General features: G+C 41.4%; 1 protein-coding gene across 2 annotated transcripts; it reads left to right on the top strand.

Annotated features, from left to right (window-relative positions):
* Positions 1–252: 252 nt before the first annotated feature.
* Positions 253–24,390, top strand: dnal1 (dynein, axonemal, light chain 1). Of its 2 annotated transcripts, XM_020509712.2 has the most exons (8): positions 253–323; positions 658–696; positions 3,791–3,900; positions 4,889–4,944; positions 6,782–6,837; positions 10,993–11,119; positions 22,670–22,810; positions 23,675–24,390. In XM_020509712.2, the coding sequence occupies exons 1-8, from the start codon at positions 321–323 to the stop codon at positions 23,716–23,718; spliced, it is 576 nt and encodes a 191-aa protein (XP_020365301.2). In that variant the 5' UTR covers positions 253–320; the 3' UTR covers positions 23,719–24,390. The 2 variants fall into 2 exon arrangements, with proteins under 2 accessions (XP_020365301.2, XP_048456520.1); XM_048600563.1 differs by lacking the exons at positions 22,670–22,810; positions 23,675–24,390 and adding an exon at positions 20,708–22,663.

A 24,390-nucleotide genomic window follows, 5' to 3' on the forward strand; every position in this document is an offset into this window, starting at 1 on the left:
GGGATTATTTGAGGGGTAGAAGAGTTGTTTTAGGAGTAAAGGGGGTATTTTGGGGGTACAGTGTGTATTTTAGGGTAAAGGGGGTATTTTAGGGGTGAAAGAGGTATTTTAGGGGTAAAGGGGTATTTCAGGGATAAAAGGGGTATTTTAGGGGTTAAATGGGTTATTTTAAGGGTAAGGGGGTATTTTAGGGGCAAAAGGGGGTATTTCGGGTCTCTCGGTTTTCAAGCTCCGCCCCACGTTGCCCGTACAGTAACGCGCATGCGCGCAGCTCCCTGTTTGCCTAGCAACCGCCGCGCGAGCGGAGACTGTCCGGAGAAATGGTCAGTGAGTGAGTGACCACCGGGCCGGTCAGTGAGAGAGAGAGAGAGAGAGAGAGTGACCACCGGGCCGGCCAGTGAGAGAGAGAGAGAGAGAGAGAGTGAGTGAGTGACCACCGGCCCGATCAGCGAAAGAGAGAGTGACCACCGGCCCGGTCAGTGAGAGAGAGAGAGAGAGACCACCGGCCTGGTGTGAGAGAGAGAGAGTGAGTGACCACCGGCCCGGTCAGTGAGAGAGAGAGAGAGAGAGTGACCACTGACCGCAGGGCCTGACCTTCACAACTCTCATAGTAACTACTGATTATTTTTCTCTCCCTGTCTTTGTATCTCTGTTTAGGCCAAAGCGACCACCATCAAAGAGGCTCTGGCCAAGTGGGTAAGTGTCTGCGGGAAGGAACCCCTCACACCTGCTGGGATAGGGTGAAAGGGAGGGTATAGGCTGTGTAGGACAGAGCTGGGGGGAGGAGGTTGGGGATGGTGGGTGTTTATGGGATGAGAGGGAGAAGGGGGGGAGAGCAGAGCGGAAAGAAAGAGAGGGAGGGGAGAAAAGGAGACGAAGTTAGGGAAGAGAATGGAAAAGTGTAGGGGAGGGGGTGGGAAGGGATTAGGGTAGTGGTGGGAGAATGTTTAGAAGGAGGGAGTTTTGGGGTAGTAGTAGTCAGTAGTAGAGTTAAGTGGTGGGGTGCGAGGGTATAAGAAGAGGTTGGGTGTGCGGAAAAGGAGTAGGGGTGAGCGGGCTTGGGAAGGGGTTGGGCATATGGGAGGCATTGGACAGAGACCTGGACGGGTGTCTCCTGTCCTGAAGGTACCTTTTTTATTTCAAAAATATACGTTATTCATGAAGATATCTTTATATACATACATAGTCACTAAAGCTGTATAGTAGCATATGGAGAAACAAACATTTGAGTTTGACTCTACCCAACGAAACAAACCAAAGGCATTTCTTACTTGTACAAGACAATAACATATATTTGATGCACTGCAGGCGGGTTTGATAACTGAACGATGCCGATTTAACTTCAACGGAAAGACATTAGATGGTGGTCTCTCCCCACTGTGCCTTGGCAGCAGTTGCTGCAAGCTTTAGTGTGTCCCTTAGCACATAATCCTGGACTTTGGAATGTGCCAGTCTGCAACACTTGGTTGAGGTCACCTTTCACTGAGCTGATGGTGCTCTAGGTGCAGTCAATATTTATTTTGGTGTGCATCCTAGGGAATAGACTGTGGAACCCAGAGTCCTGCGTCATAGACCTGCTTGGGACGAACTTCAACACAAACCACTGCATCTTTCTCCAGACTTCCTTTGCAAAGGTACACTCCAGCAGAAGATGTTCTCTGTGACAGTCTCTGCCCCTCCTCGCAGCTGCTTTGAGGGCAGCATGCGGTGGCGCACAAGAGTCCGGGTGTGCATGAAGGATTTCGCCCCAGCCAAGTGATGTCTTGGTGCAAATTGTAAAGTTCTGGTGATGAGGCATTCTGCTGAGGGAACAACCTGACAGGATCTACCCTCTCCTTTTCCCACAGGGCCTTGAGGATGCCGAGTGCCGACCAGGAGAGAGTGGGCAGCTGTTCCTGACTCCTGATCTGATCGGGATGCTTTCTGACTCCTGTCCTTTGATTGAGACTGCACTACCAATGTTGGTGTAGAGCAGTCGCTTCCAATTGCGAATTCCGTCCCCAAAGTCGATGTTGGAGAGCATATCCCAAATTAGGTGTGCGATATCCTGTCAAAGGCCTTCTCCTGGTCTGGGCTGATGAGACAGGTGTCCACTCCACCCTGTCCTGCACGTAGGTGAACATAGCCCTGGGGAGCGTGATGCTCTCAGAGATTGTCCTGCCTGTATAGCACCTGTTTGGTCAGAGTGAATCACTAGTCCCAGAGCAGACCTGACCTGGTTGGCAATGACTTTAGACAGGATTTAGTAATCAACATTCAGCAGTGAAGTTGGTCACCAATTTCTAATTTCCTCCCTCTTCCCACTTTCGCTTGTAGGTGAGGGTGATAGTACCTTTTCTCATGGATTCATACATGCTACCTGCCAGAAGCATACTGTTGTACACCTTCAGCAGGTCCTGGCCAATCTAGTCCCAAAGAGTTGAATACAACTTGACTGGTAGTTTTGTTTTTGTCTAAGCACTCCAGGGCCTTGGTGAGCTTATCCAGAGATAATGGCTGGCCAAGCCTCCCCTGTGTGCTGTCGTCTAAGACCTCTGTGATAGGGGACAGTAACAACTAGAAGGCCGTGCTGTCTGTGGGCATCCTGTCATATAATCTGGCATAAAAGAATTTGTGGATCCTCAGGATGTTGGACTGGGATGGTGTTATCAAGCCATCATCTTCCTTCAGGCTGCTGAGTACAAAGTTGTCCTTCTCTACCTTCTGGAAGAAGAAACAGGAACATGTCTCATCCTGCTTCATGATGCGGACCCTGGATGGAAGATTACCTTTGAGGCTTCCAAGGCAAAGACCAAGGCTTGGTGGCTCTTCACCCCCTGGAGATCCTCTGTGACATCAAGCCCCATTGTCTGCAGCAGGAGTAGGTTCTGCATGCTTTTCTGGATTTGGACAGTTTACCCCATCTGTCTAAAGAACCTCTTGATGTTTCACTTGACTATTTCCCACCAGTCTGCTGGAGACTGAAAAAGGGGCTTCATGGGTCTCCAACCTGTGTAACCCCTTTTGTGTTCCTCAGTGTTTTCTGGAGTCAACAATTTCAGATTCAGCTTCCACTTGCCAGCATGCTGGTCATCCTGTAGGTGGCAGGAGGCAGTAGTCAGAGAGTAACACTGGCTATACCTCAATGGATCTGACCAAGAACATGCGGGACACAAACAAGAAATCTATTCTTGATTGGATAGACACCCCCCGGCGCAACCAGATGCATCTACATTGCACTCTGTCTGCAGGGATACTGAAGATGTTGTGCAGCTTGGTGACTTTAATCGTTTCCACCAGGAATCTGGACATGGCATCCTGTTTGCTGTCAGCCCTTCTGGATTGTCCACCTGCATCATTGATGCAGCTGAAGTCTCCGGCCAGCAGAGAGGGACCTGGACCCTTAACACAGAAGGGTAGATTTAGAGTCCTTGACTTCCAGTCCTGGAGGAGATGAGAGAGACCTGGTCTTTTGGTCCAAGTGGGTTGGGAGGGTGACCTGGGCCCCAGGCAGTGGTGAGAAGAGGTGAAGAGAGAGTGAAGTTTTTTTTGAGCCACTTAAAGGAAGAAATGGAAGTTGAAAGTTTGGATGTCAAGCTTGGCACCTAGACATAGAAGTCATGACCTTACGATAGGCTAATTAATGAGGGGGAATATGCAAGAGACCAGGAGTTGGAGTGCAGAACTCTTGAAGGATCGTAGGGATATTGAACATGACAGATTGAGAAGAACGAGGGCTCAGAAGTATTTGGTGAGAAAGTAGCACAAACCTCAAACGGTAATGACAGATTGGATGATTTATTTCTTTCAGGAAGAAAGATCAGGTGAGAAGGCAGCTGAAGCTGTGGAGGTGAAGTTATATGGCCAAGTACCACCGATTGAGAAGATGGATGCGTCCCTCTCTACGCTGAGTAATTGCGAGTAAGTTTTACAAGACTGACTCTTGAGTGTTTGCGGGTGTCTCTTGCTCGTACCCAGTCATTTCTTCCATTAAAATGAGTACTTATATTATGAAAGCCATAAAGTCTCCAGGGTTTCTTTCCTTTCTGTTGTAGCTCCTGACTTGTTTGGGTCTGTTTCCACCATTGTCGCGTATCTTAATTAGTTAGACATTCTTTTTCGTTGAGTCGAAGAGTATTCAAGCCCAATTGTGACTGCCCATCCTTCCCTTTCTTTCCCCCCTTACTCTTTCTTCCCCCTTACCTATTTGTTCCCTTTCTTCCAGCTCCCCAACCCTTCCCCTTTGTTTCCGCTCCCCAATGCCCCCCTCCCCCAGAAGTACTGAGGCTAATTGTTCATCATTCTGCTTGAGATCGATAATCTCTGTGGAATTTTGTCAGCACTCCTGATTAAAAAACATTGTCAATATAATGCATATTGTAAACTTTGAGTTATAATTTGACCCCAGTACTACCTGCTTATCAATTTTGTTTTAACTATCTCCCTTTTATTTAAAGAACAATTACATCTTTCTACTTCTGCCTCAGTTCTCCATATTCTTTTTACTGATAACTGTGTGACTCCCCAAACACTTTTCATCACCTACAAGATTAAGGTGAAATGAAACATTATCCATTTACCCCAGGTGTATGCAACTGCAAAACACTGGAACCTTGGACTAAGCAGTCATCCATCACCTCAGATACTTTCACATCCAGCATCCAGCACCCACCCCCTAATAATCACCACCACTAATGCACAATGTGCACATCTACCGCGGCCTTTGGCAGCACGTTCCAAACGTGCATTGGAAGCAAGTTAAGACCTTCTGTGTTTTTATTTGTCTTACTTTATCCACAGTTTGTCTGCTACATTACTACTTTAAACAAGTGGAAAATCAGTTAATGCTGAAAAAGAGAAAGGTCCAAGATATCTCAGATGTAAACCACTTCTTTCAACCTTTTTTCAGGAAGTTATCTCTTTCGACAAATTGCATCGAAAAGATAGCAAACTTGAATGGACTAAGTAAGTGTGTCTCTCTCTCAATAAAAGTCAACTTTAAAAAAGTTTCAGTAACATTGCTTTAAGTTTTGTGATCTTCATTAATCACACTCTCAACCTAGGTTCCACATTTATGCGGAGATTGACAAGAAGCAAAAATGTAATGTCAACTCCATTCATGTTAATAAATCTAGCTACTTAATGCTCTTAGCAGAATTACAGATACAAGTGTTTGGCTTTCTGCTGTATCATCCACTGACTTAAACACTTGGTTCACATGTACTGTACAGCACCATGTCCACCGTACAAAATTGGGTATGGTAGGGAAGGGTTTATTTAACCTGGCTAGCAATCCAGAGAACTGGAACTACAATCTCACCATGGCAAGTTCAGAATTTAATTTGGTTTTTAAAACGTCTGGAAACTGAAAATTTGACATCAATAGACTTGATCATGAAACTATTGGAATATTTAAAATCTGACTGGTTCATTAATGTCCTTTAGGAAAGCAGGCCGATTGATCTTTCTCAGTCTGCTAATCTGTGACCCAAGTCCACATTGATATGATAATTCTTCAATGCTATGTGAAGTGGCCTAGCAAGCTACTAGCTGGTAGGGGAGAGATATGTGCCACATGAGGCAATAGATTGCCAGATAAGTGAAATTCCAATATCTGTGGGAGATTTCTTGAGCAGAGTTGAAGTGGGATGTGTTAGCTTGCGTGTCTGTTTAGAGGAGAGGCATCAGTTTTATACTTAGGCAGGATTGGGTGTTAATCGTCTAACATTTCCTGGCTGACTATTAAGGTGAATTAAAAACCAAAAGAACTGCAGATGCTGTAAATCAGAAAAAAAACAGAAGTTGCTGGAAAAGCTCAGCAGGTCTGGCAGCTTCTGTGAATTTCTGAGGAAGGATCACAAGACCCAAAACATTAACTCTGATTTATTTCTTCACAAATGCTGACAGACCTGCTGAGCTTTTCCAGCAACTTCCGTTTTTGTTTATTAAAGTAAATTGTTCCCTTCTAAAGCCTCCAATTCTAACTCTTGAGTTGGAGATTTTCTCAGACTGTTTCAGAGGCTAGGTAATTTGAAATTTATATTTCCTGGGAAGTTACCACTTATCTAGTACATTGAGATTTCTCCAAGGATAGACCCTGACTATTCAGAGACCTATCAGATCTGTGCCAATGGGATTGCTTCACAAGTTACTTATAGAAGGCAACTAGACCAGTAAGTAATGTGTTATTTTGCTGCACATTCAGAGCCACAGTTTTTTTGTTTTTACCTGTTATTCTTTCCTGAGTTAAACAGAAAAATCAAGTGAAGGTCAAGCTAGATTGTAACTTCCAGAAAAATAATGATCTGTCTTCACTGAGTCAGCCACTGAAATGGAATTGATGTGGCAGTTGGGCAGCATCCTCAGTGACTACTATATGACATGTGGCTGAAGGTGCTCTCCACATCGTTGCTGAGAAACGGACTGCTTGTAGCAGCAAACTGTGCAAGTAACTTGTGCATCGCCTTGGGATTGAAGGGGTGCAAACTGATGTTCAAAGTATCACTTAATTTTATATCCCTATCTGATCTTTGGCCTAATAACCATGTTTAGCCCTGAACAGAGTTCAGAATTGCATGGGCTGTATTGAAGCACTTGGAATTTTCTGCAGTAATTTGCTCCTATTGGCCCATGAATTCCCTGATTTTAGTCTTTTTCAAGGGATTACCTGGCTGCAAGATGGGGAAAGGGAGATTTAGTTATAAAATGTCTAGAGTAGCTGAAAACTTTTAGATAAATTTTCTGCATGTCAACCTCGTGTTACTTAAAAAGTGAAATGTTTTCATTTAATTATATTTTCCAGAGAAATTAACAATTCTGTCACTGGGAAGGAACAATATAAAGAATTTAAATGGTCTGGTATGTTAATATAGTTCCACCATCTTCTTCTAAACCTCACTGCTGAAAGCTGCACTTAATGATTTGGAGATATTCTCTGTATAGAAGGGAAAGTTGAGAGGACATTCAGTAGTGGTATTCAAGTCATAGGTGTCTAGACGGGATAGCTAGAGAGAAACTGTTCCCATTGATGCAAGGAGCAAGAACCAGAAGGAACCAATTTTAAATTGATTGATAGAAGAAGCTGCAGTGACTTGAAGAGCTTCTTTTAAACAACAAGTAGTTAGGAATTCAAATGTGTTTAATAGACCAGCATTTGTATGTTTATTTAGGCAATTTGTAAATGTACAGTAAATCTGTAATTTAGCGCAAACACCAGTTTCCATATTCCCCCAAAGTCAACATCGCACTAGGGAAGAACCCAACATTTTTTTAAAAACTCACCAGTAAATCACCTGAATAATCACTTATGAAAACATTAATGCACTGTCCACCAAGACAGTGCAACAATAACAAAAAAGGGGAAGGAAACTAAGGAGAGAATTAAATCAAAATGATGTTGGAGAGGAGAAAATGCACTCCCAACCCCTGCCATGCCCACCCATCTCTAAAGACTTCAAGGATACTGGTGGAAAGAATTTTTAAGCAATCTGTTCAAATTTGTTACAACACACTTCTGGGACAGGAGGGACTTCTGGACCATAGGTTGAAGAGTCCAGCTCTTTATTTTCAAAAACCCATCAGCAGATCACCCAAATGATCAACAAAACATGCAAATTAGAAGAGCTCCTCACCAGGGCAGTGCAATAACAACGTAAAACGAAAAGGTGGGGAACACAAGGGAAGGAGATAAACCAACATGGTGTACAGCAGGGGAGATAATGAAGAAGATCCCAGTTCTTGTATTTATTTTAATCAGCCTGTTCAGATACTTTGTGACATATGCCTGGGGTGATTGAACTTGAACCCAGGCCTCCTGGAAAATTCATTGCATCACCTGCTTTCAATCATCTCTGGAGCTGTTCTAATTTATCCTTGAAGGCTGTTATGGTGCAGTGGTAGTTTCCCTACCTCTGGGCCAGGAGGCCTGGATTCAAGTCCTACCTGTTTCTAATAACATCTCTGGACAGGTTGATTAGAAAATATCTACTTTTAAGGAAGCCTACATTTCAAACACTGACAGAACACAGTCCCTAAAAGGGTGGTGGAAGCAGATTCATAGGACTTGAAAGTAGACCATTCAGCCCTTAGAGCCTGCTCCGCCATTCAACAAAATCTTATCTGATCTAGCTATGATCTCCATTCCACTTCCCTATCTATCAACTCAGCATTGAATAATTTCAATGAACCAGCTGCCACTGTTTTCTTGGGAAAAGAATTCACATTCAAACAACCATCTGACAGAACAATCCTTATCTCATTCTTAAAAACGAAATCTCTATTTTAAATTTCGTCCTGTAGTTCTAGTCTAGTCTCCCTGAAGAGGAAATGCCTGTTGACATCTAGCCTGTCCAATTTTCTTTAGGTTCTTGTATTTTTTAATTAAGTCATCTCTTTTTCTTCTAAACTGCATTGAATATATGTCCCATGTGTTCAGCCTTTCTTTGTAAAATAGGTCCTTCATCTCAGAAATTAGTCTGCTTCTAATACAATTATCTATTTTCAAATACAGAAATTAAAACTGTGCACACACTACAGGTGTAATCGCACCAAGGCCCTTTTCAGGTGGAGTGAACCTCCCCACAAATGTAAGATTACCACAAACCCTTACCACAAATGCCAGCATTCCCTTTGCCTACCTAATCACTTGCTGTGCCTGCGTATTAACTTTCTGCTGTTCATGTTCTTGGACCAGATCCCTCTTTACCTTAAGAGTTCTGTAATGTCTCTCCATTTAAATAATAATTCTATTATTGCTAATTCTATTCTTCTTCAGGCCAGAATTGACAAGTTTACATTTTCCTACATTACACTCCATCTGCCAATCTTTTTGACCACTTACTTTTTCTGTATCTCTCTCTGGACTATCTCTTGACAACATGACACTTCATTTGGACAAATGGGAACTAAGTAATTATCTGAAGAGAATAAAAAAATCTCAGTATTAGGGAAAGAACGAAGGAGTAGAATCAGTTAATTTGCTGTTTAAGAGAGCCAGCTTGCTATGACTAACTGATTGGACTCTCTCTGTGCTGTAACCATTTAATAAATTACCCTATGGCTCTGAGTTTAGCTAATAAAAGGCTAAGCAATGCAGAGTGGAAAAAGTTTCTGAGTTAGTTGAATTATGGGGGGGACAACAAAGGGCATGGTGAATTTACATCAAAGAAAGTAAGATTAGACTGTTCATGTCCTTTACCCTGGGAAAAGTTGTCACCCAATTAATTTAAACTTCTCCTTCAAAATACCACTATCCTACTTTGGTAACATGTTCATCAAAAGATAATTCCAAAGTCTTCTATACATGCATCAATAGTAAAACGGGATTTACACACCAGGGCATGGCTGAGATACTTTGTACTTTACACCTGACTTTACCAAGGAGGTAGATGACAGAGGTGTATCACTAGTGGGGTCAGAGGGGTGTCATTGGAAAAGTTAAAAGTTAACTCAGAGTAAGTGTTGGTTATTTAAAGTTGACAGGGTGCCAGGACTGGATGAGATGCATACTGAAGTAAGCGAGAGTGGAAATTGCAGGGCCGCTGGCAGTAATTCTTCAAAATGCCCTAGAGTCAGGAATTGCCAGAGGACTGGAGAATTGCAGGCATTGTGCCTTTGTGCAAAAATGTTTGTAAGGATGAACCCAGCAATTACAGACCATCAGTTTAACTTATGGGAAAGCTTTTAGAGTCGATTATTTATGACAGAATTAGTAGAAATGGATAAAGTTGGGTTGTTTGGAAAGAATTGGCATGGATTTCTAAAGGGCAGTTATGTTTAACTTGCTGGAGTTTTTTGAAGAGGTAACAGAAGTGGTTGAAGAGGGGAATGCTGTTAATGTGTATATGGACTTTCAAAAGGTATTTGATACAGTGCTACACAACAGACTTGAGATATAAAAGGTATAAGTGGTATAAAAGGGACAGTAGCAGTGTTGTTGTGCATTGGCAAAGGGATAGTAAACAGAACAGGTGGTCAATGGATATTTGTCATGCTGGAAGAAGGTTTGTAATGGAATTCCCTGGGGTCAGTATTGGGGCTCTTGCCTTTCCTGATATATATTAATGAATCTAGACCATGATGTGCACAGGGCAATTTCAAAGTTAGCAGATGATATAAAACTAAAATCATTATTGATAGCTGTAAAAACCCATCCGGTTCACCAGTGCCCTTTAGGGAAGGAAATCTGCTGTCCTTTACCTGGATTGACCTACACGTGACTCCAGGCCCATTAGAAATGCGGCACAGTGACTCAGTGGCTAGCACTGCTGCCAGGAACCCAGGTTTGATTCCACTCGTGACTGTCTGTGTGGAGTTTGCATTTTCTCCGGGTGCTCTGGTTTCCTCAGTCCAAAGATGTGCAGATTAGGTGGATTGGCCATGCTAAATTGCTGATAGTGTCCAGGGATGTGTAGGTTAGTTGAGTTAGCAATGGAAAATGCAGGGTTACAGGGATAGGGTAGGGAGGTGGGTCTGCATGAGATGCTGTTCGGAGAGGTGGTGTGGATTCGATGAGCCAAATGGCCTTCTTCCACACTATAGGGATTCTATGGCTCTTTCTTAACTGACCTGTGAAATGGTGTGGTCAATCATGACCAACAAATACTGGCCTTGTCAGCGAGGTTCACATCTTTTGAAAATATAAAACAAAATTGTCACTGCCTACCCTTCGGTACTTTTCCTGAGGTGTAGTGCCCAAAATTGAGCACTGTTATTTCGGATGCAATCTAACCAGAGTTCTGAACAGATAAACACCAATTCAATCAATTTTCTAGTCCACTGGAAATGGAGGATAACATTCCAATAGTCTTTTAAATTATTTTTTGTAATCAGTTTCACTTTTTTTTTAAGTGTTTTGGCTTGCTAATTGTCTCCAATAATGCAGTGTTTGTTGCTCAATCAATTTGTGTTTAATTCACAAATCCTGTGCTGTGTCAAATTACAAGGAAGCAGACAACATGCCTGGATCTCGGTGAAAATCTGGTGTGTTAATCAGATTTACTTTATTTCCTACAGGAGGCAGTGGGGGAAACACTGGAAGAGTTGTGGATTTCGTATAACTTGATTGAGAAGCTCAAAGGAATTCATGCGATGAGGAAGCTGCAAGTACTGTACATGTCAAACAATCTGGTAAAGGATTGGGGTATGCTTCATTTTGTTTAACAATGGAAGTCTTGCACTTAGAGAGTGTTTCATAATCTCAGTATATCCCAAAATGCTTTTTAACCAATGAAGCATTGTTTTATTGCAGTCTAACGACTGAGGCTGAAGGAATGCACCATCACACTGCTCCAGGGGTCACAACATAAAAAAACATGTTTCAGTGACAAAGATGACCAACTAAATACCATATTATATTAGGTTTTTAACAATAAGATCTGTTCACAATGTTTCTTAATCAACACAATTATTGGTTTATTATCAAATCAAATCTTATTCAATAATGACGCAAGAATTGGTTAAAATATGAACCAAATAAAAACCAAAAGAACTGCGGATGCTGTAAATCAGGAACAAAAACAAAGTTGCTGGAAAAGCTCAGCAGGTCTGGCAGCATCTGTGAAGGAGAAAACTGAGTTAACGTTTCGGGTCCGGTGACCCTTCCTCAGAACTGTGTTGGTTAAAATATGGTCTGAAATATAGAAGTACAAATGCTGTCTCTCTAAATATCCCTAAAAAATACATACACACAATCTTCAAGAAAATAGAAGGGAAAAAGAGCTGTTTTTATTTTTTGCAGCAACTGGCTTTTGGAAAGAAGAACACATTAGCCAACTTTTTTTTTTCACTTTTTTCCCTTTGTGATGCCTTTTCAAGGCTTGGAAATTGTCATCACCACCTCAGTGAGTACTGTTAGAATGGGAAGACCAGCTATTATAAGTTGGTCAGCAGTCCACGGAAACTTTGCTGCCTCAGAGCTTGTGAACTCAAGCTTTCAGTTCATGTCTCCACTTGGGTTCCTAGCCCTCGCTTTTCGAAGCCTTGCTTTGGCCAATGGGTTATTCGTGACAGCAAAAGAATTAAGTGTTCAGACTTTGTTGCTCTGATGTTTTAGCATGTGTGTTCCAAGTCATTAATCATGCACTTCTTGCAGAAACGACTTGCTCAGGATATACAATCTTGTCCTTAGCATGCTTTCCTCTAAATGAACCAAATAAGAACCAAACTAATCACTGTTCAAAACAGTTCCAGCCTAGGGCTCTGAAAAACGGTCACTGGACCTGAAACTTTAACTTTGATTTCTCTCCACAGATGCTGTCAGATCTGCTGAGATATTCCAGCAATTTCTATTGGCCCCAGTCTAAGGCATCAGCCATAAGATAGCACCTCCAACAGTGCAGCACTCCCTCAGTACTGCACTGAAATGTCAGTCTAGGCGGTGGATTCAAATCTCTGAGCTGGGATTTGGATCCACAATGCTCTGACACACAGGTAAGAACAAAATCACCAAACCTCTGTCAATACCTTTGTGATTATTTGAAGTTCAAGCTTCCTGACTTCATCAGTGTGCCTTTTCTGGTGCTGTGATGAGTGCTGGAATGTTCAATACATTGGAAATCTCCACTCAGTGAGTTTGTAATCTTAATGCAAAGTAGCAGATGGATGTCAATCTACTTGTTCTTGGGCTCTAATTATAACCTTCCAAAGTCCTCTCAACTTAGGAACAGTTCCTTCAGCTTGAAACATTGCTAAATTAATTGCTATTTAAGGAATGTGAAAGCCGGAAATTGGGAATTATAGACCACTTAACTGAACATTTTTTATAGAGAAAATGCTGGTGTCTATAATTAAAGATCAAGGACTGAAAAATGTTTTCAGAACAGCGGAGAACCAGAAGAATTTGCAAAGAGTATTGAATTCCTGATTGAATTTTCTTAAGAGATTACAAAAGTAGTGAACAAAGGATTGTCAATGGTCATTGATTGTATCGACTTCCAGAATGTATGTGCTGCACAGGGGTGGAGCAATAAGTGTGGAAATGCAATAGTCATAGAGGGTTCAATTGTAAGTGGTATAGATAGGCATTTCTGTGGCTGAAAATGAGACTCAGGATGGTATGGTGCTTCCCTGGTGCTAGACTCGAGGATGTCTCAGAGCAGCTACAGGACATCCTGGAGAGGGAGGGTGCGCAGCCAATGCTTGTGGTACACGATGGTACCAATGACATAGGTAGAAAAACGGGATGAGGTTTCAACAGCAGAATATGGAGAGTTAGGAAGCATCTGAAAAGTGGGACTTCAAAGGTAGTGATCTCAGGATTGCTACCAGTGCCATGTGCCAGTCAGCGTAGAAACAGGATATATCAGATGAGCATGTGGCTAAAGAGTTAGTGTGAGCGGGACTGTTTCAAATTCCTGGAGCACTGGGGCCAATTCAGGGGGAAGTGGGACCAGTACAAACTGGACAAGTTATACCTGGGCAGGACCACGACTGATGATTTAGGTGGAGTATTTGCTAGAGTGAATGGAGAGGGTTTAAACTAAATTTAGGTTGTTGGGAACCTATGCAAGGAATCAGAGGAAAGGGAATCAAAGGTGTTACTGAAAACTGGAAGGTTTGATTTAAAAGGAAAGGCTGGATTAGGGTTTTGAGTTCAATGATGAGCCATGACCATAATGAATGCCGTCTGAGGGTTCGAATGCTGCTTAATGCTGCTCCTATCTTCTATGTTTTTATGATAGGCTCCCTCAGTAGAAGCTGTTGGAACAGAAGTAGGCCGTGCTACTGCTTGACCCTCCTCTGCCATTCAGTAAGATTATGGCTCAACCGGTTATGGCCTTAACTCCATTTTTCCGACTGCCTGCCATAACAAAATTCATTCAAATACATATTCAATGATCCTGATTCCAATGCTTTATGAAAAAGAGAATTCCAAAGATTAATGACCCTCAAAGAAGAAATTCCTCCCTAATTCTATCTTAAATGGGAAACCTTTATTCTGAAACTGTGCTCCCTTTTTCTGGACTCACCCTTGAGTGTAAACATCCTCTCAGCATCAACCTTGTCAGACATTACAATTTTTGTCTTGATAAAATCACCCTTAATTCTTCAAAACTCTGAAGAATAAAGGCAACCTTTTCTCATTTGTCAATCCTTTTATCCCAGGAAGCAGCCTAGTGGGTGCAGTCTCACTAATGTCTTGAAAAGCTGTAGCAAGACTTCCCTACTTTTATGTCACATTTCTCTTGCAATAGGGCCAATGTTCCATTTGCCTTCCGAATTTCTTCCTCCATGCTGACTTTTTATGATTTGTACACTAGGATTCTCAGATTCCCCTGGACTGCAGCATTCTGTAGTCTCTAACCATTTAAGTACAGTTGTGTTTTCTATTCTTCCCACTCAGTGGACAGCCTTGCATTTTTTTCACTTTGTAGTCCATTTGACAATTTGTTTCCCACTCATTTGCCCTATCTTTTATGTTCCTTTGCAGACTCTTTGTGACCTCCTCACAACTTGATTTCCTACCACTATTTGTATTGTCAATGAATTTTGGCTACAATACAGTTAATCCCTTCATCCAAGTCATTAACATAAATTTTAAAATCTCGAGACCTCAACACTGATCTCTGTGCCACCATTATTTACAGTTAGATATACTATCTCTGCTAATATATTACCTCCAGCACTTTGTGTTCTTATCTTTTTGTGTTCTTGACTTTTATCTCTTATGTGGCACCTTATGGAACATCTTTCAGAAATCCAAATACCACAAGTTCCTCTTTATCAATGGAACAGAGAACTTTAATAAATTTGACACGATTTCCCTTTCACAAAACCCTGCTTGATTTTATTGTAATTGTTTACATGTTTCGCTATTGTCACCTTGGTAATGGGAGTGGGGTGGCGGGAGCATGACTGAGATATATAAAATTGAGGGGCAGGAAGGAATTTTTCCCATTGGAGGGATCAATAACCAGGGGACATAGATATAAGGTAAGGGGCAGGAGGTTTAGAGGGAATGAAGAGAAGTTTTTTTTTCACTCAAAGGCTAGTGCAAATATGAAATTCCCGTGTAAGGGTGGTAGAGGCAAAAACTTTCATAACATTTAAATATTTGTGTGTACTGTTGTAATGCCAAGGCATACAAGGCTATGGACCAAGTGCTGGAAAATGGGATTAGAATAGTCACGTGGTTGTTTTTTGACCAGTGTAGACTCAACTGGTCAAAGGGCCTTTTTCAGTATACTGTAGACCTCAAAGACTCCACGACTGAATAGCTAGAAACAGTGACAGCCCAAAGCAACTTTGGGGTCCAATATAGAAACTGTTAAAATATCACAAACAGACATATACATAAACAAAATGCTTGCTGTAAAGCCAGCCTTTTTACCTAGAGGACTGAATTACAAGGGCGAATAAGTCACATTTCAGTTGTATAAAACCCCAATTAGATCACACCTGGACCTCTGGGCACCACATTTTAGGAATTTTAATTTGGCTTTGCAGAGAGTGCAGTGTTGATTTACCAAGGGTTTAATTACAACGATTACACAACCTAGGATTGTACTTCCTCCAGTTGATGGTTGAGGAGTTGATTGAAATTTTCAAAATATTAAGAAGAGCAAATAAAGTAAAATGGTGAGAAACTATTTCTTCTGATTGCAGGCTCTGTTTATGGGACATGATCTGAAAATTCAAGGCAGATTTTTTTAGGAGTAGAATGAGGACACAGTTTGGAACTCTCTTCTGCAAAGGGTGCATCATGCCAGATCAATTGTTAATTTTTAAATCTGGGATTAACTAATGAAAACCTATCAATGGAATTAAAGGATGTAAGGCAGTTTTAAGGAAAGTAGGTACGGATCAGCTGTGAGCTCACTAAAATGCCAGAACAGGCACAGGGGCTGGTTTCTATTCCTGTGTCTTTGAAATGACTGCAAGCAGTCTGAGTTGCTCTCATGCCATCTGGTGGCCAGTTGCAGAACAGCATTGTTAGAGACCTGGAATCGTGACTTTCAATGTTGCCCACATTAAGGATGTGAGAGGAGTTGGATTAATTGACCAGTTTGTTCAAAGAGTTATCACAGATGCAGTGAGTCAAATAGCAACAAAAACAAAGTTGCTGGAAAAGCTCAGCAGGTCTGGCAGCATCTGTGAAGGAAAAAACAGAGTTAATGTTCTGGGGTAGTAGGAACTGCAGGTGCTGGAGAATCTGAGATAACAAGGTGTAGAGCTGGATGAACACAGCAGGCCAAGCAGCATCAGAGGAGCAGGAAGGCTGACGTTTCGGGCCTAGACCCTTCTTCAGAAATTCCTACTATCTCTGAAACAACTAAATGCCAGGCAATTTTCATGTAGAAGTTTACTACAAGCTCCAGATGGGATGACTAAACAAAATAAATTACTTTTGTGGAGAGAAACTGAGTTCATATTTCAGTCAGTGACCACTCATCAGATTGAAAAAAGTGAAAAGAGGGCAGGAAGGCCAAAGATGAAGGCCTGTGATAAAGCAGAGACCAGGAGAGATTAAATAACAAAGGATTTCATGAATTGCCAGTTAAAAAGAGTGGTAATGGAGATAATGAAGAAACAAATGTTTTGTCCAAATGAGGTGTGACTTGCTACATAAAAACCATCTAATAAAACATGAAGGACTAAAGAAAACCAATAAAGACCAACCTGCAAAACAGAGGAAGAAAAGATGTGTAGAACCGGATGGAGGCAGAAGTTGTGATCAGAAATAGTTGAATTCATTGTTGGGTTCCAAATGCTGTAAGAGTGTCAAGTCGAGAAATGACGTGCTGTTCTTTGAGTTTGTGTTAGGCCTCTCTGAAACAGTAGTAGGCTGAGGACAGCGAGGTCACGCTGGAAGAAGGTGGAGAATCAAAATGATAAGCAGTGGAAAGTTGGGATCATATAGTGATCTGCACCTCGATCTGTGTTTAGTCTTGTCAATGTAAAGAAGATTACATTGTGAGCTGGAGGTACAGTATACTAGATTGAAAGATGTGAATTACTGTTTCATTTGGAAGGAGAGTTTGGAATCTCAGATGGTAGGAAGGAAGGAGATGAAAGGGCAAGTTTGCATTTCTTGTGCTTGCACATCAAGGTGCCATGGGAAAGTGTTGCGGTGACTGGAGAATGGATGAGGGTGTTACAGTGCTGTGCTGGCAGAGGTGGGAGTATGTGCAGGGGAAGATGTTTGGTGCTTTGGGAAAGGATGAAAACTGAAGTGAGTGATCTGGAATGAACATGTTAGAGGATGTTGTTTGGGGTGACCCTTCAGAAGATTATTCTGGTTCTGAAGAAGGGTCACTGGACTCAAAATGTTAACTCTGCTTTCTCTCCACAGATGCTGCCTGGCGCACTGAGATTTCACAGCATTTTCTGTTTTTGCTTCTGATTTCCAGCATCCACAGTTCTTTTGTTTTTTTTTATGAGAAGTTATAGGTGTAGTTTGGAAGAGACTGCACAAGGGAAGAACAGTGGAGTTGAGACACGAAGAAACATGTTTAGAGAGGCAAAAACAGGCTGAAAAGATGGAATGACTGGGGCAACCATGTTTATCGGTCTTGGGAAGGAGGTAAAAGTGGGTAGTTCTGATGAGTATGATCTTACAGTCTGGCATCACCCTCACAAAACCTTTTTGCATCTTTCAAGTGCCTGTACATCCTTTTCATTACATGGTAATCAGAACTGTAAGCAGTACCTCCATATGTATTCTAACTATGTTTAGCAGAATCTCTCTTCAATTCTATCCCTCTAGAAGTAAACTCTAGCCTTTTTTGTTATAAATGGCCTTATTAACGTGTTGCTACTTTTAGAGATTTGTGTATTTGTGCTCCCAGATTCCTTTTTTTTCAGTCTTATTTAAATTATTTTCTACTACAAAAACCATGAAACCTAATAAAATATCTCACATTTACCCCATGTTGAAATGTATTTGACAGTTATATGTCCATTATGCGAATATATTTATTATTTTCTTTGCAAATTGTCATAGTTGTGGAGTCATACAGCATGGAAACAGACCCTTCGGTCCAACCAGTCCATGCCGAACATAATCCCAAACTAAGCTAGTCTCACCTGCCTACTCCTGGCCCATATCCCTCCATCTCTTTCCTATTCCTCAGGAAGTTCATTCCACATGTGAACCACCCTCTGAGTAAAAAAAAACTGCCCCCCATACAGTTTCTAAATCTCTCTCCTCTCACCTTAAAAATCCCCCATCCTATGGAAGAGACAACTACTATTAACTCCATCATTATTTTATAAACTTCTATAAGGTCGCCTTTCAACCTCTTATGCTCCAGTGGAAAAAGGTCCCAGCATATCAAGCCTTGCTTTATAACTCAAACCTTCCATAGCAGGCAACATCCTGGTAAATCTTTTCTGAGCCCTCTCCAGCTTAATAATATCCTTCTTATAACTGGACGACCAGAGCTGGGCACAGAAGAGATCTCACCAATGTCCTGTACAACCTGAACATAACTGCCTAACTCCTATACTCAAAGGACTGAACAATGAAGGCAAGCGTGCCAAATGCCTTTTTATATGTGACACAAACTTCAAAAAAAATGCACCTAAACCCCTAGGTCCCTTTGTTCTACGACACTACCCAAGGCCCTACCATTAATTGTATAAGCCCCACGCTTGCTTCTTGTACCAAAATGCAACACCACTGCCATTTTTCAGTCCATGACCCATTTGATCAAGAACCCTTTGTAATCTTAGAAAACCTTCTTCACTTTCTACTATGCCACAAATTTTGGTGTATTCTGCAAATTTACTAACAATGCCTTCTCTATTCTCATCCAAATCATTTTTATAAATAACAATCAAAAGAGGATCCAGAACCAATCCCTGTGGAACACTGCTGGTGACAGGCTTCCAGTCCTAAAAGCAACCCTCCACCACTGGTCTCTGTCTCTTGCCGTTAAGCCAATTATGTATCCAACTGGCAAGCTCACCCTGAATCCCGTATGACCTAACTTTACCAGTTAGCCTACCATGCTGAACCTTGTCGGAGGCTTTACTAAAATCCAAGAAAACCAAGTCTACTGCTCTGCTTTCATCAATCTTTTTGGTAACTTCCTCAAAAAAACTCAATTAAGTTTGTGAGATGTGATTTTCCTCGCACAAAATCATGCTGACTATCCCTAATCAATTTTTGCCTCTCTAAATATCCGTAAATCCTATCTTTTATAATTACCTCCAACAATTTACTCACACTGAAGTCAGACTCGGGTCTAAAGTTCCCCGGTTTCGCCTTACAAACGTTCTTAAACAAGGGTACGTTATTAGCCACCCTCCGGTCATCAGGCATCACACCTGTAGTTATAGATGATGCAGATATTTCTGCAAGAGGTCTCTAAGACCTCTCAAATCTCCCCAGCTGTAATGTGAACTGTTTTTAAAACATCAAATTTATTTCTCTGCATTCTCTAATCTCCATTTCTTTCTCCACGGTAAAAGCTGACACAAACTATTCATTTAGTATCTGATAATGCTGCAGATTTAAACATTGTTATTTTGATTTGGGAATCTAAATAGTTAAAATAAAACTTTGAAAAGCATTGGCCTGAGTTTTTCTCTTCTGCACTCCAGATAGCTACCTTTTACTGCTGCCACTAGGTATCCATCTTGCTCATTGTCTCTTGACTTAATATGTTCCAATAATATTTGGGATATTTACCCCCTTCCAATTGTGGCCAAATCTCTAACCTCTACAGTATTGTAGTCTAATGACCTAATAATGGGTCTGTGTTGGTACTGAGTAAAAAGATTAGATCATAGTACTCTAAAGCTTCCTCTCCACCATCTTTATAATGACCCAGTCACTTCATGCCTATTTTGAACTGAGGCCCCATTCAAATTGCAATCTGATGGTTTCATTTTATATCTATTCATTGTCCCCCATTTCATTTCCCCAATATTATTCCAGTAGCTACCATCAGTTCTGAGAAAGGGTCACTCTGATTTCTGTCCACAGGTGCTGCCAGACCTGCTGAGCTTTTCCAGCAATTTCTGTTTTTGTTTCTGATTTCCAGCATCCTCTGTTCTTTCAGTTATTATTCCAGTAAGTCTTTTTGCCCCTTTTGTCTATTGACTGATTTCAATAGTCTCTTTTCCCATGCATTAGCAGAGGGATGTTAAATTTTTGCCCTCATTTCACTGTTTATTTGAAGTGATTTTAGCGAACAATGTGCTGTGCTGTTTAATCTTGCATAACTTTGGATTCTTCTCTGGCCAGGCACCAGTACTCCTCTCATTGGTACCTTCCTGTGTTGCAATCTCCATTTTAAGTTGCAATCTGATTACTCATGTCTCTGTCTCTCCATGTGATGGATTCAAAGGTATATTATCACATCTATGTGATAGAATGAGATGTTGACTGTTATATCCCTGAATCCTCTTGGAAATTAGATGAGGGAGGTAGGCATTATTTCCAGTGGTTCATTAATTTAGGTTGTCTGTCAACTCTGATTCTCTAGGTAACACTTTAACTCTCTGTAAACTCATTCACTCAGAGTTAAAATTGGGCCTTTTGTCTCTGACTATCAGAAGTTTTTAACTTCCAAGAGTAAGTGGGCTTGGGAGTAGGATTGAAATCTACAACGCTTTCGAAAGCCAGTTTCAATCTGCCTGCTTCCACATGTAACTGCAGTGCAGGGAGAAGTAGGGTAGTTCATTTCAGTATCTTAATGTCTCATTAAGAGCAATTTTTATAATGTGCTTTATAATTTAATTTCTGTTCCATGTGTTTACTGGACTTCCTGGAACTTGCAAGTGGGAGCAAGACTGACATTACAGCAACAATTGAGGGGGCTGAAGAAATACCCTCAAGTACTGAAACATATAAACTGTTTTCCTGCCTGTGAGAAAGACTTTTGCTCGATGCTTGTTCTTGAGAGGTCACTGACTTTACAGCTGCCTTTGGAAGTTTGTACATCTGATCTCCAGCTATGGTCTATCAGGTCAGCATTGTAGGTTGTTTGTGGTGTTTTCACTTGGATGGACAGCAGGAGCAGAAGCAACACCAAGCTTCTCTTGAACCTGTTGCTTCTCAGGTGGATGAGCAGGAGGTGAATCCCGCAACACCGGATGTTCAGGCAGAAGATCAGCTTGCTGAACATTAGTATCTCAGAGGTTCTGGTTATTATGTTTTCCAGGCAGTCACTTCTTGACAATGTTGCCAGCTTGTGATGTTCTACAAGCACAGAGCGTCTTTAGCTAGATACATGAAGCATTCTAGGCACCTTTCCACCATCCCTCTTCCCCTGGCCTGTTACCATGACGAAAAGTAAAAACACTTTCAGCAAAACCTCACTTCCATGTCTCCATTCACCTTCATCTTCTCATGGCCCATCTGCACTTGATGTTTGTGCTGTTGAACTAATATTTCATCACTTCTGTTTAATGTGGTGCTCAGGGTGTAAGCCATTGGTGAGGCCCTGTGGCTGCATGTACTTGATGTACACGCTTGATTCCAGTGTTAGATACTCTGTAGTTTGATACTGTGCTCTAGAAGTAACCCCTCCATCAATGAATCCTGGATTCAGTACCTTTGTCCAACTGAGCCAAAGCCCCAGTCTCCTCCATCCTCTGTATGGGATCTTCATTATTTTTCTTGTTAGTACCATTCGTTCACTGTTGTTCACATGATAACTGAGACATCAGATGAAAACCCTATCTTTCTTACTGATCCCACTGAAGTGTATGTCTAGGTTGGTGCGTATAACAGTGCACCTTCCAAAATGTGTAAACTCCAAGAAGGTCTCATAGTTCTCCCACCCCATTTCCTGCAATATGTTTGAATGTGGGGGATTGAAGCCATGGATTAAAATTGGTAGGAATGTTCCTCTTCATCATTATGTACGTGGTAATATTTCACTGACATTAAGTCTTTTAGTGAGTGTTGTATACCCTACAGCACTGTGATATCTCATTTCTGTGCTCCCTTTCCTACATAGAGGGAAAGAATACTCCACTGAGTGAGTCTAATGGTGTGTATTGAACAGATTGATGAGAACGTACTTCTTGAGGGTCGCTATGAGAGATTAAGATAAGGTGATTGTCAGTGTGGATGTGAGGAAATATGTAGTCAAAGGATGTGTGCAGCTGAAAGTTAAGTTGGTGTGAGCAGTGATGTGTAAAGGTGGGCTTGAGAAGGCACACTGAGGGGTTGAGGTGATACAGTCACATATAGTTAAATGTGCCACTAAACTTGCCTTTATTGCACTGAGGAGGTCATTAAGTCATTGCTTGCCACTGTATTGAGTGTGGCTTCACACCCTCCAGGCACCCCACCCGATTTCAGCAAATGCTTCCTTTGATTATTAATAAACTGTATCTATTCATGGTATCTTAGTCTCCAAACATCAATCGCATTCAGGGAGGTATCACTAAAGCGAGCTACAGATATCTAATGTTTAAGCGTCTGACAGTTCAATCTCCACCTCCAGAATCCATCAACTTCCACCTTTCTGGGTTATCATCTTGCCCACTTTGTCTAATTTATGAAGAAATCCGGAAGTCTGATGTAAATGATTGGGTAAAAAGCCTTTGATAGTACTGCAGCACTTCTGAGTTTCCCAGGTACAGGACCTTCAAGATCCCATCATGCAATCAAGTTAAAATTCTCTTCTGACTCTGTCTTCCTGTCTTCCCCTGTACGCACACATGTTGATCTGCCCCACCTCTGTCTGTTGTAAGCACACAAATTTGATTGTATCCTTCTTTTAACTTCTAGCTGAGTTCAGCAAACTGGCTGATCTTCCCAATCTGGTCGACCTCGTCTTCGTAGGAAATCCCATTGAAGAGAAGTATTCAGCTGAAGGCAGCTGGGTGGAGGAAGCAACAAAGAGGCTGACTAGGTTGAAGAAGCTGGACGGTATGTTCAGTTTGTCTGCTAACTCTGTTGTAAAGATAAACAATTCATCCACATGAGTTTTGGTCTCCTTTTCTGAGGCAGGATGCTCTTGCCGTCAAGGGAGTGCAGTGAAAGTTTACCAGGCATGTGAGAAGAGATTGTTTTTGCTGGAGTTCAGATGAATGGGGTGGAAGGGGGTGATCTCTTAGAGACTTATAAAATTCTAACAGGACGAGACAGGGCAGATGCAGGGAGGGTGTTCCCAATGGTGGGTGTGTCCAGAACAGTCACATTGAGTCACAGTCTGAGGATTCGTGGTAGACCATTTTAGGACGGAGATGAGGAGCCATTTCTTCATCCAAAGAGTGGTGAGCCTGTGGAATTCATAGTTAATGCCAAAACATTGAATATATTCAAGAGGTGGCTAGATATAGCACTTGGGGCGAATGGGATCATAGGTAATGGGGAGAAAGCAGGATTAGGCTATTGAGTTGGACAATCAGCCATGATCATGATGAATGGCGGAGCAGGATCGAAAGGCTGAATGGCCTCCTCCTGCCCCTATCTTCTATGTTTCTATGAAAGCACCAGTGAACTGTGTTGTATTATCAATACAGTTTAATCTGAATCCTTTCAGAAAACAGTGTAAGTGACATTATAAAACCACTATAAATGAAAAGGGTGAATCAGCAACGTGCATTGTCAATCACTATCACTGCACTAAAACATCCCCAAGATGTTTCACAGAAGCATAGGGTGGCAAAGTTTGGTCTGTGTACATGCGCTTACCCTCTACAGAATGGTCAGCATCACCTCAAGTTTGTTTCATGTTTTTGGAAAGCCAACCAGCAACTTTACTGATGATGTAATCTCTTTTAAATTTAGGGGTGCCTGTCATTAAACAAGTGGAAGAAGAAGCTGAAGACTAATGCCCACATCGTAATGCATGATGTTGGAAAGACCTTCCAATGTTCTCCTCCACCATTGCACTTTCTCCACCCTTCATTGTGAACGAACAAGCTTGCTAGCTGTAGTTTCTCCAATATTCCTAGCATGTTCTTTTGCATTGTATTATGACTTGTTGTTTGTTGAAGCAGTGAATTTACCTGAATCCAGCGACCAGTTCCTAATAACCCGAGTTTTTAAAGGCAAAAGAGATGCTTCAGCTAGAGGAAATAATCATTTTTAAATATAGTTTTGCAATGTGTTAGTTTATAACCATTTTTTGATGAGGGGGATAAACATTTGCTCATTTTTGGTAGTGTATTTGAATTTTTATTTCAATTTTTAATTTAGCTTTAACTTATTTGTAATTATAAATTAACTGTAAAATGTTGTTATAATGCAGTTATGTGACTTGGGAGTGTAATGTTACTCTTGCACTGGGACCTTCCCCTGCCCTTGCTTCTCATGTGCAAAACAGCAATCTTACTTCATGCTTCTCCTGTCAAGATCTGTCCAGGTTTTTAAGTAATTGCCTAGTTTTTGTAAAGTACTTTTTATCTGTTTTATACAGAATTATTTATCAGAAGATGTTGTAAAAATGTGCAATCTTGTGAAAAATGATTTATTCTGGTAACTAATAAAGCTAACTAACTTTC

Source organism: Rhincodon typus, chromosome 8 (genome assembly GCF_021869965.1).
Source record: "Rhincodon typus isolate 14 chromosome 8, sRhiTyp1.1, whole genome shotgun sequence".
Classification (NCBI taxonomy): domain Eukaryota; kingdom Metazoa; phylum Chordata; class Chondrichthyes; order Orectolobiformes; family Rhincodontidae; genus Rhincodon; species Rhincodon typus.